Here is a 19,816-nt window from a genome sequence, read left to right on the forward strand (position 1 = left end):
TTCAGCCCCCTTTACTCTGATACCCCTAAATAAAATCCAGTGCAACCAATTGCCTTCAGAAGTCACCTAATTAGTAAATAGAGTTCACTTGTGTGTAATCTAATCTCATTATAAATACCGCTGTTCTGTGAAGGCCTCAGAGGTTTGTTAGAGAACATTAGTGAACAAACAGCATCATGAAGCCCAAGGAACACACCAGACAGGTCAGGGATAAAATTGTGGAGAAGTTTAAAGCAGGGTTAGAAACATAGAAACATAGAAATTAGGTGCAGGAGTAGGCCATTCGGCCCTTCGAGGCTGCACCACCATTCAATATGATCATGGCTGATCATCCAACTCAGTATCCCGTACCTGCCTTTTCTCCATACCCTCTGATCCCCTTAGCCACAAGGGCCACATCTAACTCCCTCTTAAATATAGCCAATGAACTGGCCTCAACTACCCTCTGTGGCAGAGAGTTCCAGAGATTCACCACTCTCTGTGTGAAAAAAGTTTTTCTCATCTCGGTTTTAAAGGATTTCCCCCTAATCCTTAAACTGTGACCCCTTATCCTGGACTTCCCCAACATCGGGAACAATCTTCCTGCATCTAGCCTGTCCAGCCCCTTAAGGTTAGGTTATAAAAAAATATCCCAAGCTTTGAACATCTCACGGAGCACTGTTCAATCCATCATCCGAAAATGGAAAGAGTATGGCACATCTGCAAACCTACCAAGACATGGCCGTCCACCTAAACTGACAGGCCGGGCAAGGAGAGCATTGATCAGAGAAGCAGCCAAGGTAACTCTGGAGGAGCTGCAGAGATCCACAGCTCAGGTGGGAGAATCTGTCCACAGGACAACTATTGGTCGTGCACTCCACAAATCGGGCCTTTATGGAAGAGTGACAAGAAGAAAGCCATTGTTGAAAAAAAGCCATAAGAAGTCCCGTTTGCAGTTTGCCACAAGCCACGTGGGGGACACAGCAAACATGTGGAGGAAGGTGCTCTGGTCAGATGAGACCAAAATTGAAGTTTTTGGCCTAAATACAAAACGCTATGTGTGGTGGAAAACTAACACTGCACATCACCCTGAACACACCATCCCCACTGTGAAACATGGTGGTGGCAGCATCATGCTGTGGGGATGCTTTTCTTCAGCAGGGACCGGGAAGCTGGTCAGAGTTGATGGGAAGATGGATGGAGCCAAATATAGGGCAATCTTGGAAGAAAACCTGTTAGAGTCTGCAAAAGACTTGAGACTGGGGCAGAGGTTCACCTTCCAGCAGGACAACAACCCTAAACATACAGCCAGAGCTACAATGGAATGGTTTAGATCAAAGCATATTCATCTGTTAGAATGGCCCAATCAAAGTCCAGACCTAAATCCAATTGAGAATCTCTGGCAAGACTTGAAAATTGCTGTTCACAGACGCTCTCCATCCAATCTGACTGAGCTTGAGCTATTTTGCAAAGAAGAATGGGCAAAAATGTCAGTCTCTAGATGTGCAAAGCTGGTAGAGACATACCGCAAAAGACTTGCAGCTGTAATTGCAGCGAAAGGTGGTTCTACAAAGTATTGACTCAGGGGGGCTGAATGCTTTTGCACGCCACACTTTTCAGTTCTTTATTTGTAAAAAAATTTGAAAACCATGTATCATTTTCCTTCCACTTCACAATTATGCACCACTTTGTGTTGGTCTATCACATAAAATCCCAATAAAATACATTTACGTTTGTGGTTGTAACGTGACAAAATGTGGAAAAGTTCAAGGGGTATGAAAACTTTTGCAAGCCACTGTATACAAAACTAAATACATATACTAAAGTAAAACTAAAACTAAACTGAACTGAAACTAAACTAAATCTAACACTGAAGCAAAACTACGATGAAACTAAAAGAAAACTAAACTGAAACTAATAATAAACTAAATCTAAACTAGAACTAAACTAAACTAAACGAAAAATAAACTAAAATAAATTAAACTAAACTTAAACGAAACTAAACTTAAACTAAACTAAACAAAAACTAAAGTTACACAAAAACTAAACTAAAACTTAACAATAACATGTCGATCAAATATAACATTTCCCAATGCAGAGTTAAATATTAAATGGAGAAGAATAATGAATAATGAAGTCGGGGAGCACTGGAAGCTGGATAATTGGCTAATGTAAATAATACTTCACAAAGGAAACTGACCAAGCAAGGTAATATTCGTGTGTGTGTTAGTTTCTTTATAAACCAGTAGCAGACGCTGCTGAAGCAAACTGACCGTGAAAATTGAGGACGAAGAATCCTCCTCCGGAGAAGTCGCTGTGGAACCTGATGAGGACCTGGTTGGTGGAGCTGTGCGCAGATTCCAATGCCGTGTTGCCACTGAAGACTCCTAGCTGTGAAGCTGCCTGGTCGGGTCCGTCCCTGCGAAAGAAGACAAGTGCGTCTGAAAATCAGTGAAGTTGTCTTAAAGTGTCACAGAGTGATACAGCGGCCCAACTTGTCTTAGAGTGTCACAGAGTATCCCTCGGCCCAACTTGCCCACACTGACTAACGTGTCCCAGCTACACTAGTCCTACCTGCCTGTGTTTGGCCCATATCTCTCAAAACCTGTCCAATCCATGTACCTGTCTAAGTGTTTCTTAAATGTTGCAATAATCCCAGCCTCAACTACCTCCTCTGGCAGCTCGTTTCATACACCCACCACCCTTTGTGTGGAAAAAGTTACCCTTCAGATTCCTATTACATATTTTCCCCTTTACCTTAAACCTGTGTCCTCTGGTTCTCGATCCCCCTATTCCGGGAATGATGTGGTGTATCTACCCGATTTTGTAGACCTCTATAAAATCACACCTCATCCTCCTGCGCTCTGAGGAATAGAGTCCAAGACTTCGCAACCCCTCCCTATAGCACAGACCCACAAGTCCTGGCAACATCCCCGTAAATCCCAGGTGCCTTGTCCAAGGTGTAAATGGACAACTTTTTACTTCTATCTGTGAAGACTGAAGCAGCAAGATTCGGGAGGTCAGTTCAAAGCACAGCAATGGTCGGTTTTATATACGCCAGCCATCCATTCAACTGGAAGTCTATTAATTAAAAATGCAACATTAATTTCCTGAGCCACAAGGAACATCATACATCACCACATCCAACAGTGGAATCACACGTGCCTTCCTGCTTTTCAAGAGTCATCGAGTGATACAGCGTGGAAACGGGCCCTTCAGCCCAACTTGACCACGACGACCAACATGCATCATCTCACACTAATCCTCCCTGCTCACACTTAGACCATATGCCTCTAAACCTGTCCTATTCATGTACTTGTCTAATTGTTTCTTAAACGTTGCGATAGTCCCTGCCTCTGGCAGCTTGGTCCATACACCCACCACCCTTTGTGTGTCCCATAAAATCTTTCCCCATTCATTTTAAACCTATGCCCTCTGTAATAACACTTACTACTGTAGACATCTTATGAAATATAAAGAGCATCAACACCAAAATATTCATACAGAGGCTTCCAAATTGTTTTGGTACCATGTTACTAAAACAATTTGGAAGCCTCTGTATAACTCTTTATATTTCATAAGATGTCTACAGTAGTAAGTGTTATTACAGAGGGCATAGGTTTAAAATGAAGTGTTTGCCGTTTAAAGGTCATGGCTGTGGATTTAATTTGGAATAAATGTTACATTCATGAGGTAACAAATCAATTAACTAAGTCTCCTCAAAATCATTAGTTACCTTACAGAACGAGGTTTTATAAAATAACACTTATTACTAAAGGCATCACTAAACCATAGGACCTTGGGATATTTTGTAAGTCTTCTTGCCTCCAGCTACTGTTCTTCCCCTGAGGGATTTTAAACTCCTCCATTTCAATTACATGTTGGATCAATAATTTGACATTGACGGAGACGCTGTTCTCCAAATCTACATTGGGCTGTTGAACTTCCTGACAGAATTCCAGGGAACATTCAGATGGAGCTGAAGTCAGGAGGTAGATAGACAGGGAGTAAACTAAAGTCCACAAATCATAGGAGCAGAATTAGGCCATTCGGCCCATCAACTGTACTCCTCCATTCAATCATGGCTGATCTATCTTTCCCTCTCAACCCCATCCTCCTGCCTTCTCCCGTAACCCCTGACATCCTTACCAATCAAGAATCTGTCAATCTCTGCTTCAAAAATAAAGAGAAGCAGGAATAGAGAAAGCAGGGATTCTGCAGAAGGACTTGGACAGGTTGAGGGAGGGGCAGAGAAATGGCAGATGGAATATAGTGCTGTAAAGTGTGGAGTCATGCATTTTGGTGGTAGAAATAAAGGCGTAGACTAATTTCTAATTGGGGAGAGAATCCAAAAATCTGAGCTCCAAATAGACTTGGGAGTGCTGATGCAGGATTCCCCAAAAGTTAATCTGCAAGTCAAATCAGTTGTAAAGAAAGCAAACTCAATGCTAGTATTTATTTCAAGAGGGCCTGTATACAAAAACTGGGATGTAATGTTGAGGCTCTATAAGGCGCTGGTAATGCTGCATTTGAAATATTGTGAGCAATATCTGAGGAAAGATGAGCTGGCTCTGGAGAGGGACCAGAGGAGGTTTATAAGAATAGTCCCAGAAATTAGTAGATTAACCTATGATGAGCGTTTGTCGGCACTGGGTCTGTACTCGCTGGAGTTTAGAAGAATGAGGGGAGACCTTATTGAAACATACAGAATAGTGAAAGGCTTGGATAGAGTGGATGTGGAAAGGATGTTTCCACTTGTGGGAGAGTCTAAATGGGAGAGCAGAATTAAAGGACGTTCCTTTAGGAAGGAGATGAGAATAAAGTTTGATGCAGAGGGTGGTGAATCTGTGGAATTCTTTGCCACAGAAGGCTGTGGAGGCTGTCAGTGGATATTTTTAAGGCAGAAATAGATAGATTCTTGATCAGTACAGGTGTCAGAGGTTATGGGGAGAAGGCAGGAGAATGGGATTAGGAGGGAGAAATAGATCAGCCATGATTGAATGACGGAGTAGACTTGATGGGCTGAATGGCCTCATTCTACTTCTATCACTCATGGCCTTTTGGCCCATTGAAGGCTTACACAGCCATCTGTGGCAATGAATTCCACATAATCACCACCCTCTGACCAAGGAAATTCCTCCTTGTCTGCTTTCTGAAGGTACGTCCTTTTATTTTGAGGCTCTGCCCTCTGGTCCTAAACATTGTCTCCACATCCACTCTCTAACCCTTCCTTTCATTATTCGGAGAGTTTCAATTAGGCCCCCCCATCATCCTTCTAAACTCCAGCGAGTACAGGCCCAGTGCTGTCAAACCTTCATCATACATTTAACCCATTCATCCCCGGGATTATCCCACATCAGCACATTCTACCTCGGATATTGTCCCCAAAATGGCTCACAATACTCCAAATGCGGTCTGACGCGCCTCAGCATTGCATACCTGTTTTTATATTCTAGTCCACTCAAAATAAATGGGAACATTGCATTTGCCTTCCTTACGACTGATAAGCTTAAATGCCTAGTCTGATTTGCCTTCAGAAAGACTATTCTAACATTAAATATCAATTTCCATGCTTGTATGTCATTAAAATCAGCATTAAAATGTGAGTGGAGGATTTTAATAGGTGGCAGCTTCCCTTTAGTGAGACCTGGACAATTAGACTGACAATCTGATTTTAAAATATATTGTAACTTGTCCTGACTGGAGTGAATTAAATCACAATCAACTTCACTGAATAATGTCATTGAAGAAAGATGTGAATATTTTACATTCATACACCGTCTGAGGCGTGCTAAAGGCAGCAAAAGTTTGGCGCAGCGGTAGAGTTGCTGCCGTTTAGTGCCAGAGACCTGGGTTTGATCCTGACTATGGTTGCTGTCTGTATGGAGTATGTACGTTCGACCTGTGACCGCATGGGTTTTCTCCGGGTGCTCTGGTTTCATCCCACCATGCCGCCCCTAGTATTGTGTTTAATTTTGGTCACCAGGTAATAGGAAATATATTATCAAGCTGGAAAGGATATAGAGAAGATTTACAAGGATGTTGCCAGGACTTGAGGGCCTGAGCTATAGGGGGAGGTTGGGCAGGCTAGGACTTTATTCCATGGAGCACTAGATGATGAGGGGTAAATTTAAAGGGGCGTATAAGATCATGAGAGGAATAGATAGGGTAAATGCATAGTCATTTACCCAGAGTTAGGGAATCAAGAACAAGAGGTAATTGGTTTAAGGTGAGGGGGGAAAGATTTAATCGGAACCTGAGGAGCAACGGTTTTTACACAGTGGTGGGTGTGAGGAATAAGTTGCCAGAGGAGGTAGTTGAGCCAGATACTATCACAATGTTTAAAAAAAACATTTGGACAAGTACATGGATAGGATAGGTTTAGAGAAATATGGGTCAAACGCAGGAAGGTGGGACAAGTATACTGCCCTAATTTGACTTTGTCAAAATTGAGTTATTGCTTGTTTTAGGGTATTTGAGATATGCTCTACACAATGGTGAACAAAACAAGTCTTCTCTGAGTACAATTTGAAGATATTTATACCAGAGAAGTAAGAAATTCCATCACAGAGAGCTGAAAGAAAAACACGTTTTCCTCATTTACAAGAAAACGCCTTTCTGTCAGTTGCTTCCTTTTGTCAAAGGAGGGCAGTATAGATGGGACATGTGGGTCGGTGTGGGCTAGTTTGGTCGAAGGGCCTGCTTCCATGCTGCATGACTATGACTCTCTGCGGCTTTCTATGGCTCTCCATGGTTCTCAATGGTGCTCTGTGGCTCCATGACCCTGTCATGTAACAATGTAGCGGAACAGGTCAGAGGTTGCATATCCTACAGGGAGTGACATCTGCTACAGACTCTCAGGTGAGGTATGGTCAGCTGAATATACCTGGCTGTATTTCTTGCTCTTTCTTTCAATCACAGAAGGTTTAGTCTGTGCTTTTCTTCTCAGGATATTTTGTAAATTTCCCGCAAATCATTGAAAAATGCACATGTGGATGAATGAAATATACATCTTTCAGATCCCAGCAGAGATACTCTTCTGGGGAGAGTGGATGTTTCCACTAGTGGGAGTATCTAGGACTAGAGGGCACAGCCTCAGAATAAAAGGACGTACCTTTGTAGAATGGAGATAAGGAGGATTTTATTTCATCAGAGGATGGTGAATCTGTGGAATTCATTGCCACAGACAGCTGTGGAGGACAAGTCTTTGGGCAGTTTTAAGGTGGAGATGGACTTATTCTTGATTAGCATGGGTGTCAGGGGTTACGGGGAGAAGGCAGGAAAATGGGGTTGAGGGGGAAAGATAGATCAGCCATGATTGTTTGGCGGGTGGACTCGATGGGCCGAACAATTTAATTTTGATCAAATGACTTATGAACATGAAAAATGCTATGAAAAAAAGAGGGACATATCATCTTGGCATGGGTGGAAGAATGTAGGAGGAAGAGAACCAGACTGAAGTGGAAACAGAAGAAGAAAAAATTGTGACCTGATGAGACTTTTGGAATATGGGCCAATTCATGAACTTCTCTATAAAGCAAGAGGAATGAGCTATTACCTGCTAGTGCGAGTGCTACAGTGGGCTAAGTATGGGTTTGGAATTCCATTACCATAACCAATTATGCTGTTGAAACTATAGAAGACAAAAAATTGCCACAAAACCCACAACCTGTAATTTAGCCTAAACATTTTTACAAACCACCACTAAACCACAGACACTATTTTTCGTTGCAGCGCAATTACATGCCTCTGTTGACCAGATTACATTTCAGTTCAACTTTAGGTAATAGGGTTAAGAAATGAAGGAGAGAATAAATCTTTTCTCCGTGTCTAAATCTACATCCCAACTGATGCTGAAAAGTAATGCGACTTCGTAAACGAATCCGGAATTAAACCATTATGATAATAACCAGTTGGAACCTGACAAGAAATTAAATCAAATTTTCTGAATGCATTTGGTTCAAGACTTTTCTCGGCAGTTGTTACCAGTTTAATAAATTAATCAATAGAAACATAAATTCACTGGCTGTAAATAAATGGATAAATAATTAATGACCTGCAACATATTTTGCCACACGCCAGCATTACGTTTAGTATCGAATTTAGAGATACAGCATGGAAACAGGTCCTTCGGCGCACTGAGTACATGCCAACCATCCATTATGCTTTGGACTTTAGACAATGGGAATACGGCGCCCAAACAGGATCTGCAGCCCACCGAGTCCACGTGGACCAACGACCACGCCGCACACTAGCACTGTACTAGACATTAGGCACAATTTACAATTTACAAAAGCTAATTAACCTACAAACCTGTAAGTCGCTAGAGTGTGGGAGGAAACCGGAGCACCTGGAGAAAACCCACGCAGTCACATGGAAAACGTACAAACTCCGTACAGACAGCACCCGTAGTCAGGATCGAACCTGGGTCTCTGGAGCTGTGAGGCGGCAACTTTATCACTGCGCGACACTGCCACCCTTTCACACCAATTCTATGTTATCCCACTTTCTCATCCACTCATTGCACTTCAGGAGTAATTTTACAGTGGCCAGTTAACCTACAAACCCACACATCTTTGGAGCTTGGGAGGAAAGTGGAGCACACAGACATTAATGCACTTCGCTCGCCTCCATGACACATAAACCTATCGCCTAGACTTCTCTGGCACACACTATAAACAGCATTTCCAAATGCAAAACCGTGGCATCATAACAGTAGTTCTGTTTTATGGAACAGTCATAAAATGACCTGATGATTCAATATTTTACTCTTTTAGCATTAAGGTTGCGAGTATCTTTTTGTAGACTATTGGTCCGCAAATAATCATCGTCTTAACTAAGCAGGTAAAAATCATACCACACAGCAATGTAGTCGTTGACTGGTTCTGTCTGCAGCAGAGTGAAATTAATGTAGATCCCATGTCCAGAAGGTACAGTAATTAGCCAGCTACAGTCCTTTGAGTTGGGGTACTCATTTGGGAAGCCAGGAGAGTAGATGGTACCATTCCGAGAAGTTATGTTAAGGCCACATGGAGCTATAAAGCAAACAAACAGATAAATGGTTACACAAGTAACATTAGATATTATTAACACATTTGATCTTTGGCTTCCATTAGAATTTCAAAATCCATTGTAGCATTTGTTTTCATTTAAGGCAAATATATAACTTCATGTTTCTTTTGAGTTTGAGTTTATTTTATTGTCACGTGTACCGAGGTACAGTGAAAGCCTTTTGTTGCATGCTAACCAGTCAGCGGAAAGACAATACATGATTACAATCCAGACATCCAGTGTACAGATACACTACAAAGGGAATAATGTGAATAACATTTAGTGCAAAATGAATCCAGTAAAGTCCAATCAAAGTTAGTTTAAAGGACTTCAATGGGGTAGTCAATCAGATTCTCCCTAACTACCTGTATAAAGATTCTGAAGTAAAGGGAAGGAAAGACTAAGTCAGGGAATTAAAAATCCAAGGGTCTCCAATGAAGTAGATAGTAGTTCAGGACTGCTCTCTAGTTGTTGGTAGGATGGTTTTCCCCCAAATCCATGAAAATAAAGTTTGGCATTTTCTGGATATTGACCTCTATCAAGGTGATTTGTGAACAATCTGAGAGCACTGTTGATGAATCCAACGAATACAGCAAAATTTTCATCTCGATGGAGTTTAGAAGGATGAGGGGACACCTCATTGAATCTTAACGAATGGTGAAAGGCCTGGATAGAGTGGATGTGGAGAGGATGTTTCAACTTGTGGAAGAGCCTCAGACTAGAATGCATGGGCTCAGAATTAAAGAATGTACCTTTAGAAAGGTGATGAGGAGGAATTTCTTCAGTCAGAGGGTGGTGAATCTGTGGAATTCATTGCCACAGACTAGTAGCAAGGGCCAAGTTGTTGGATAATTTTAAGGCAGAGATTGGCAGATTCTTGATTAGTACAGGTGTCAAGGGTTACAGGGAGATGGCAGGAGAAAGGGGTTGAGAGGGAAAGATAGATCAGCCATGATTGAATAGACTTCATTGAGCTGAATGGCCTAATTCTGCTCCTATCACTTAGGAATAGGAATTTTATTGATAGGAAGCTGCCACTGGAGATTTCCTTTGATCAGCAGCCTGACTAATTTTTTGGGCTGCAACTTGAACCATGAAATGTTGTGTGTGGTCTGAGTGGCGCAAGTAGAATCAACGATTAACCTCTTTGATTGCATCCAGTGACAGGTTATTACTAAATTTAAGAAGTGCTGCAACAAGATTAACAGGAGTCAACACCAAACAGATATTTTTCCATTTGGTCATGGCAGGAATTCATTGCACGTTTCACATAGCAACGTTTATTTATCTTGAACAAACTCTGAGTTCTGAAGAAGGGTCTCGACCCGCAGCGTTACCCATTCTTTTTCTCCAGTGATGCTGCCTCACCTGCTGAGCACTTGCTTGAGCACTTTGTGTCCATCTTAACCTCCATTTTCTTTTCCACCTCTTATTTCTTGTTTTTTTTTTAAGAGAAAGAAAACAATCTGGCTGAAATGGAAATTATAATAACTGACTGAAGAGCTGTGTGTGAAATGTGTTTTGGGAACTAGAGTAAAAACAGTGGCAATGCATATTTTTTACCCTGTTGGCAAATTTTCCAACATATTTTTCCATTTTCTTTAAAGGATCTGAACAACAAAAGTGTAAAATAAACCTCTCTGCTAGCATGCTGGCACCATTTTAGTTGACTGTTCAAAACAAGTTTCCATGTTATTTAGAAAACCTCTCTCCCATTTGTCTAACAAATGGGTGCAATAAAAGGCACTACCCCCTGATCAGTTTTATTGCCCTCAGCTTGGTTTACAATGTTTATTTAAACCAAACGAGTGCCACTGTAGAGGCTAAATAGTATGATAAATGTATGATCTCACTAACGTCCCCTTCACTATGTTGGCCTCTTTCACATCATATTTCCCCAGTATTTATGCTCTTAGATTAAACAGATTACAAACTACATCTAATTCCTTCATCAAGAAGCTCAGCAAAAATGTAGATGTGCTGACAGTATAATTTCAAGTCAACTAGAATGTTGAGAAGCATCTCTGGCTTATCGTTGACACAGGTTCCTTCAAACCTACAGAATAAGCCAGGTTGCAAACGAACCCCATCTCCCATACTGTGGAACTCAGTCATGTTATTCCTGTACATAAACCTGACGAGGTGCACTGTTCGTTGTTCCTCAATTCTGTTCACAAAAGAATAGTTCAGTTGGGAGAGCGTTAGACTGAAGATCTAAAAGTCCCTGGTTGAGTCCCAGGTTTCGGCAGATGTTTTGGCAGCACTGTGGCGCAGCGGTAGAGCTGCTGCCTTACAGCGCCAGTGTTGCTGATTTACAGCTCCAGAGACCAGCAGTTCGATCCTGACTATGGATGCTGTCTGTACAGAGTTTGTACGTTTTCCCTGTGACGGTGTGGGTTTCTTCCGGATGTTCCGCTTCGATCGACGCTCCAAAGACGTACAGGTTTGCAGGCTAATTGGCTTTGGTAAAAATTGTAAATTTTCCTGAGTGTGCAGGATAGTCCATATGCATGGGGATTGCTGGTGTGTGCGGACTTGATTGATGGGCCTGCTTGCACGATGTATCTTTAAACTAAACTAAAACAAATTTGCATCCTCAAATCTGTGTGTAAAATCCGTTATTTTTATTTTTGGTTAGTTTATTGTCACCTGTATCGAGGTACAGTGAAAAGCTTTGAAATAATATTCCAGTACTGAGACCATCTTTGTGCATGTTAAAATGTGCATAATCAATCCTGTTATTCACTGTTATTGTTTGTTTTTATGTTTATGTGTTTGTGTATGTGTAATTATATATATGTATATATATATATATATATATATATATATATATATATATATAACAAGTGAATTTTCTTTCGCGTTTATTAAATTGTTTACAGTGCACTGCGTTTAGAAACATAGAAACATAGAAATTAGGTGCAGGAGTAGGCCATTCGGCCCTTCGAGCCTGCACCGTCATTCAATATGATCATGGCTGATCATCCAACTCAGTATCCCGTACCTGCCTTCTCTCCATACCCTCTGATCCCTTTAGCCACAAGGGCCACATCTAACTCCCTCTTAAATATAGCCAATGAACTGGCCTCGACTACCCTCTGCGGCAGAGAGTTCCAGAGACTCACCACTCTGTGTGTGAAAAAAGTTCTTCTCACCTCGGTTTTAAAGGATTTCCCTCTTATCCTTAAGCTGTGACCCCTTGTCCTGGACTTCCCCAACATCGGGAACAATCTTCCTGCATCTAGCCTGTCCAACCCCTTAAGAATTTTGTAAGTTTTTATAAGATCCCCTCTCAATCTCCTAAATTCTAGAGAGTATAAACCAAATCTATCCAGTCTTTCTTCATAAGACAGTCCTGCCATCCCAGGAATCAGTCTGGTGAACCTTCTCTGCACTCCCTCTATGGCAATAATGTCCTTCCTCAGATTTGGAGACCAAAACTGTACGCAATTTACATATTCTGTTGTGCTGCAGCAAGTAGTAAAGCTGTCTGCGACATGACAACTCTTGACTCTTGATTTAATTAGTAGGCAATTTACCTACCAGTTAACATATGGAGTACCCCGAGGAAATCCACGCAATCACAGGGAGAAGATGGAAAGTCTACAGACAACACTAGCGGTCAGTTCAAACCTAGGTCACTAGCACTGTGAGGCAGCATCTCTGCTAGATGCACCACGATACCACCTCTCAAACTATACTGCATTATCGTCTTCCACTATTGCATATCCATAATAGCTCAGATTAGCTTAGCTTAGAAATACAGCGTGGAATCAGGCCCTGTGGCTCACCGAGTCCACGCAGACCAGCGATCCCCGTACACTTGCACTATCCTTCACACATTAGGGGCAATTTACAATCTTTATCAAAGCCAATTAACCGACAAGCCTGTACGTCTTTGGAATGTGGGAGGGAATTGGAGGAAACCCACATGTTCCCGGGGAGAACGTACAATCTCCGTACAGGCAGCACCCATCGTCAGGTCTCTGGTGCTGTGGGGCAGCAACTCTACCGCTGCTTCACCGTGCCGTTCATTGTTCTCTGTCCGGGAGGTGAACAATGGGGCACTGGCTTTAATATGGAATCTATTTGGAATTAAATTATTCACTGCACGTAGAAGTGAAAGTGAGCACTATTATTTTTTTTTAATTGAAATGTATTATTTCAAACTGGCTAACTTTCTCGAAAGTGAATACAAAACTTAAATTACTTATTCATATGACTAACATCAATTCTGGGGCACATGAAAAATCAGTTACATTTTTATCAGCATCTACAAAGAAAGGGACTAAGATGAGGAAGATAAGCTTCCAAATAGAAAATTATACATTGAATGTGACAGTAATATATCTTTCAACGAAGCAATTGTGCCGCACTCCTTTGTAAGATCAGTCATTAACTGGTACGTGAAAGGAGAAATTGAGTAAAATGAGGATGACGCTTGACACAGCACATTACGTGCTTTCATTATTCATTTGTCATCCATTGAGCAGTGGTTGATCAGGTGTGAATACAGGATCAGGTCTGATGATCAGGTCTGAAATTGGTTAAAACCTGTATTCACACTAACCTGAAGCTTATAAATGATTATATGTTCTGCTGTGCCAAGAGGGTGCAGATGAGGGGAAGGGAGGGAAGGAGGGAGCAGCACAGGTTGCAAGGAGATCATGTCTTTTCTTTTCTACCTATGCCTTTTCTTAAAATAGGCACAAAATGTCAAAGTTACTCAGTGGGTCAGGCAGCATCTCTGGAGAAAAATGGATAGGAGACGTTTTGCGTCAGGAGCTTTCTTCATGGGGGTGGAGAACCGGTGGTGAGAAAAGAACAGGACAAATCAGGGGCGGCCAACCCAGGCAGGGTGGTGTCATTGTGGGCACATTGTCGGCGAGGGAATGGGAATACAATTTGAAGAGCTGAAGAGGAATTTCTTTAGTCAGAGGGTGATGAAAGTGTGGAATTCATTGCCACAGATAGCTGTGGAGCCCAAATCAATGGATATTTGTGATTCTTCATTAGTATGGGTGTCAGGGGGGTGGTGGGGAGAAGATGAGACAATGGGGTTGGAGGGAAAGATAGATCAGGCATGATTGAATGGTGGAGTAGACTTGATGAGACTTGATGGCCTAATTCTGCTCCAAGAACGAGTTAAATGAGCAGGGGGGAGGAAGGAGACAAGGGGGTTTGGGGGAAGAGGATGGGAATGCAGGGATAAGTTACAATTAGAGAATTCAATGTTTATAACCCACAACACGTGCCTTTTCTTCTGCTGGGTTAACAGCAGCAGCACAGGCGGGAGGAAAGTGATCTAACTTGAAACAAAATGTTGAGTTTCGTTGCAAAGGGATCAGGATTCTGTTCAACATTAACGTCAGGGTACTGGTTGAAAATAAAGTTGCGAGTGCTGTCTGCAGTTTCAGGTGTTCCCTTGCAAAAGTTACATTGAAGTTGAAGAAAAGTTGCAATGAAGACTGATTGCACTAATATCAAGAACAGAGAATGACATGGAAGAACAGCGCCCTCAATCCCAAGAGATTCCCCAAGTGAGCCTTTGTGGCTTAATGTTAAATGAAATGGGCGGTACAGTGGCGCAGCAGTGGAGTTGCTGCCTCACAGTGCCAGAGACCCGGGTTCCATCCTCACCACGGATGCTGCCCATGTGGAGTTTGCACATTCTCCCCGTGACCTGTGTGGGTTTTCTCAGCGTGCTTCGGTTTCCACCCACATCCTAAAGATGTGCAGGTTTGCAGGTTGTGGGAAAGAACTGCAGATGCTGCCTGACCCGTCGAGTTACTCCAGCATTTTGTGTGTATCTTAGGTGTGTAGGTAGATTGGCTTTGTAAAACTGTAAAGTGCTACGAGTGTGTAGGATAGAATGAGTGAACGGGTGATCACTGGTCAGCGCAGGCACGGTGGGCCGAAAGGGCTTCTTTCCGTGCTCTATCACTAAACTAAACTAAACTAAACCTCAGAAGGTAAAAATGTTGCAGTAAATGATTGCCATAATATCAAGAATGAAGAATGACATGATCACAAACTGGGGCTTTTAATGAGAACATTGAAGTGACATGATTTTAGAAACGTTTTGAAATTTATGCAATGAAAAGTTGCTCCATTTGATTGCTAGTTCATAATTAGAATGATAAAGGATAGATTATAAAAGTAATGCTATGGTGTCTTAATGACTCTGTGGATGGGGTCATTAGGTTCAAAGCTTACCTTGGCGAACTGCAAAATCAAATTAACTTAACTATGATGATTTGTGGGCATTGGAGAATAATTTATTGCAATAAATTGAATTAATAGTTCAAAGAGACCAAAGCAGGAGAGTTTGATTAATTGGATGTGGCTTTCCAAAAACCTGCTAATACATCTTTCTCTTTTGTTTAGCCACTCTCTCAGTGAGGTTGATGTACTTCCATTTGGGTTCTGTGGTCAATGAGGGAACCAAGTGTCTTCCAGAGTCAGACACAAGGTGCCAGAGTTACTCTACGGGTCAGGCAGCATCTCTGGAGAAAAAGGATAGGCGATGTTTCGGGTTGAGACCTTTCTTCAGTCTTGTCAATGAAAGTGAATGCTTGCCAGACTTCTTCCAGAGTTAGGTTAGCTCGTGGGTGGACACTTTAAGTGGTCATTTCCCTCATGACATTAACATGGACTTTCTTGAATGGAATCATTGTAAAAAATAATGGACGCAGCGGTAGAGTTGCTGCATTACACGTCAGAGACCTGGGTTCGATCCTGACCATGGGTGCTGTCTGTACTGAGTATGCACATTTTCCCTGTGACCGCGAGGGTTTTCTCCGGGTGCTCCGGTTTCCTCCCATATCCCAAAGGCGTGTGGGATTGCAGGTTAATTGGCTTCTGTAACTTGCCCCTCGTGTCTCGGATAACAACTAGTGTGCGTGGACTCGGAGGTCCGAAAGGCCTGTTTTAATGCTGTATCTCTAAACTAACTAAACTAAGAGCATCTGTGTGCTCCAGCTCCATGGCCACAAAGTTCTCAATACCATGCCGAACGTCCCTTCTGCACCTTGAGCAGTCATGGGCCAGAGATTCCCAGGAGTCAGGGCAGATGTTGCCTTTGAAGACATCCCAGAATCTTTTCCACTGTCCTGGTGAACACTTCGCATGCGGAGCTCAAATTCAGGTATCTGTTTAAAGAGCTGGCACAAACACGAAGGGCAAAATAGCTTTCTTTGCAAATTCCTCCACACAATGGCTGCCTCCATTTTTAGCCCCTGCTACATTACTTGCGGCGGCATGGCGGCGCAGCGATAGAGTTGCTGCTTCACAGGGCCAGAGACCCGGGTTCAATCCTGACTATGGGCGTTGCTTGCATAGAGTTTGTACTTTCTACAATTGCTCCTGTTTCCTCCCACGCTCTAAAGATGTACCGGTTTGTAGGTTCATAAGATCATAAACGATAGGATAACAATTAGGCCATTGAGCCCATCAAGTTTACTCCGCCATTAAATCATGGTTGATCAATCTTTCCCTCCTAACTCCATTCTCTTGCCTTCTCCCCATAACCTCTGACACCTGCACTAATCAAGAATATATCTACCACTGCCTTAAATATATCCACTGACGGCCTCCACAGTGACAAAGAATTCCACAGATTCACCACCCTCTGACTAAATAAACTCCTTCTCCTCTCCTCCTAATAGAACTTTCTTTAATTCTGAGGCTATGAACTCATGTCCTAGAGTCTACCACTAGTGGAAACTTCCTCTCCACATCCACACTATCCAAGCCTTTCACTATTCTGTATGTTTCGATGAGGTTCCCCCTCATCCTTCTAAACTCAGCGAGTACAGGTCCAGTGCCGTCAAACGCTCATCATATGTTAACCTACTCATTCCTGGGATCATTCTTGTAAACCTCCTCTGGACCCTCCCAAAAGGTTAAAGGTTAATTGGCTTCTGTAAATTGTCCCTAGTGTGTAGCATCATGCTGGTGTGCGGGTGGTCACACCCCTTATTTTATTGCAGAGTTAAAGTAACAAACAGGTTAACATGCACCAAAAGCTTTTCACTGGACCTCGGCACTCGTGACTCAAACTAAACTCAAACATCATAGCAACAGGCCCTTTGGCCCCACCGAGTCCTTGCTGACTATTATGAATTATTGAAAGGTCCTGCCTCTACGTTCTACCTCGAAAAACTAAAACTAAAACCGCACGTGACACTGAATCCTGGAAGTGTAGGAAATTTAAAGTTGTACAGCTGTCAAGTCTTGGTTAGATGTTCGAAACTGCCAAGTATAGTTTGGCACATGGATCATAATGGACCTTGCTTAGGGGGCTGGTGAGGGGGACAGAGGCAGTTATAATTGCAAACTCAAAAGCAGGGCTCAGCTCGATAGATCTGAAAACTGTGGTGCTAAATGGCTTTCCCTGGCTCCCATGTCTCAGAGTGTAGCCTGAAGCATTGGCAATTTTTTAACTCATATCGCAATTTTGGGAATTCTCTATTGCAAATATAAGTATCATAAGAAATGCATTCCCAGAGAGAAACATCAAGGCTCAGGGCTGTTGCTGAAAATAACGAGAACACTACCTAGGCCTCAAACATAAAGCTTGTTTTTTTCCAAGCTACAAAGCTCAAAAGGTATTAAATATTTAAGTAAGATCAATATTGCTGAGGAGTTAAAACTACATTCACAGGATGAAATGATCACTCCCCTTAATTTATTGCAGAGTTAAAGAGCCAAACTTCGTCGGAACATACCCTTTGGCTCCACTGAGTTCTTGCTGATCATTATCATCATCTTTCATTATTTATTTATTTAATTCTTTCTTTCGAGCAGAATAAAAGAATAAAAAGCAAGTGCAAAACAGCATACAAAAAAACAAAACAAGAATATTTATAAAGTGTCATAAACAATATTTATAAATAAATGAAATCGTATGTGTCCGAAAAGGAGCAGGAAGAAGCCAAAGCTTATTAATTCCCACCCCTTATTAACTGCTTATAATTATCTTATACAAATTTAGCAGCTATATGTACACCAAATTATTTACATTTATACACTAATCAAATATTTACAAAGCCATACAAAAAAAGAGAGAAAATACCCTCATATACTATACAGTATCTTAGTCATATATACAACCCATCACCCTATAATCACCCTTCCCAATACAATCAATATAACAAATATCCCACTCACAATCACCTATCCTCATCCCAATATCCTTTTAAAAAAGTGTTTTTGTACCTCTTTTTAAACTGAATTATGTAAGTTTGTATCTCCTGTTCCAGACCATTCCACAAATTCACCCCACAGATTGCTATGCACATACTTTTAAGAGTTGTTCTGACATTGAGTTTTTTTAAATTATGGTCCCCTCTCAAATTATACACACCCTGTCTATCAATAAACAGTTTTTGTATATTTTCTGGAAGTAAATTATTTTTTGCTTTGTACATGATTTGTGCAGTCTTAAATTTAACCAGATCGGTGAACTTCAGTGTATGTGGCTTTAAAAATAATAAATTGGTATGTTCAAGATATCCAACGTTATTGATAATTCTTATTGCTCTTTTTTGTAATGTGCATAACGGCCGTAGGTTGGTTTTGTAGGTGTTATCCCATATCTCCACACAGTAACTCAGACATGGCAATATGAGTGTATTATACAGAGAATGTAATGATTTGTGGTCCAGAATGTGCCTTGATTTTCCCAATATTGCTATAGACTTTGCCAATTTTGCTTTGTTGAACTTAGATTTCAACTGGATTCCCCAAACATACGTTTTAACACCATCTTAAAGTATAAGAGGGGAAGGGCACATACAAGTGGTCTCCAAAGATAGACACAAAGTGCCAGAGTAACTCAGCTGTTCAGGCAGCATCTCTGGAGAAAATGGATAGGTGAAGTTTTTATGTCGGGACCTTTCTTCAGAATTGATTTTGTCTGCGATCTCCAAACCCCCCCCCTCAGAAGCACACCATCTTAATGTGGGAGGCTTATTGATCCGTCACTGTCACTAGGTCAAAATCCGATCCTCCTAACTTGTTATATTCCGGATGGCAGAATGAATAACAACTTGCATGCTGGTTGCCTGGGTCATGAGAGAGAGATTTATTACCCAACATTCCCTGCTTATATTGAACACCAACTCATTAACATATACATGAATATGTATGAATACATTACACTGGTCTCCTTTTATTAAATATTAGATCTAAGTACTCTGTTACAGTTTTGTTGTTGTGATACTTGATTTAAACCAGTATTTATGAAATCTTAAATGATATACATAATATATTTATTTTACATATCTACACATTTTTGTTTTACTTGTGCAGTGATTTATTTAACTTACAAACCTAACCTGACTACTAGTTTATGGACCCTGCTTGATTGTCTAACAGTAACAGGTGTAACAGGTTTATGTGTTGACTCAAATGTAGGCTTGTTTGGCTCTGTTTTAGTACCCTGACTTTGACCAGAGGAATTTGTTTCTTTGTCTATACTAACTGAACTTTGTGTTTCAACCACATTGGGCTCTTCCAACTCACTCTCAGATAAATACTCAGGGATTAGGACTCCATGCTCAGTTTTTGGTTCACCTTTGGCTGGAATCATTTGATCAACATGAACACTTTTGATCCTATCTCCAACTTCAACTAAGTATCGTTTTGTTCCACACACTTCCACTATTTTCCCAACATCCCATTTGTCTCGACTGGACTTGTTGGGAGGACTGAGAACACAAACCTCATCTGGCTTGAAGTACCTCTCCTTTTTGTGGGAGTCAAAATGGCGTTTTTGACTTAA

At 41.5% G+C, this 19,816-nt stretch overlaps 1 protein-coding gene across 1 annotated transcript in view; it reads right to left on the bottom strand.

The window, feature by feature from the left end:
* LOC129697526 (CUB and sushi domain-containing protein 1-like) overlaps positions 1-19,816 on the bottom strand; it is a 512,171-nt gene that overhangs the window by 222,208 nt on the left and 270,147 nt on the right. Inside the window, exons 30-31 of the mRNA XM_055636177.1 lie at positions 8,837-9,014; positions 2,253-2,398 (exon numbers count right to left, since the gene is read on the bottom strand). Coding sequence (XP_055492152.1) covers positions 2,253-2,398; positions 8,837-9,014 — 324 coding nt within the window. The remainder of the gene's footprint in view (positions 1-2,252; positions 2,399-8,836; positions 9,015-19,816) is intronic.

This window comes from Leucoraja erinacea, chromosome 5 (assembly GCF_028641065.1).
Source record: "Leucoraja erinacea ecotype New England chromosome 5, Leri_hhj_1, whole genome shotgun sequence".
Classification (NCBI taxonomy): Eukaryota; Metazoa; Chordata; class Chondrichthyes; order Rajiformes; family Rajidae; genus Leucoraja; species Leucoraja erinaceus.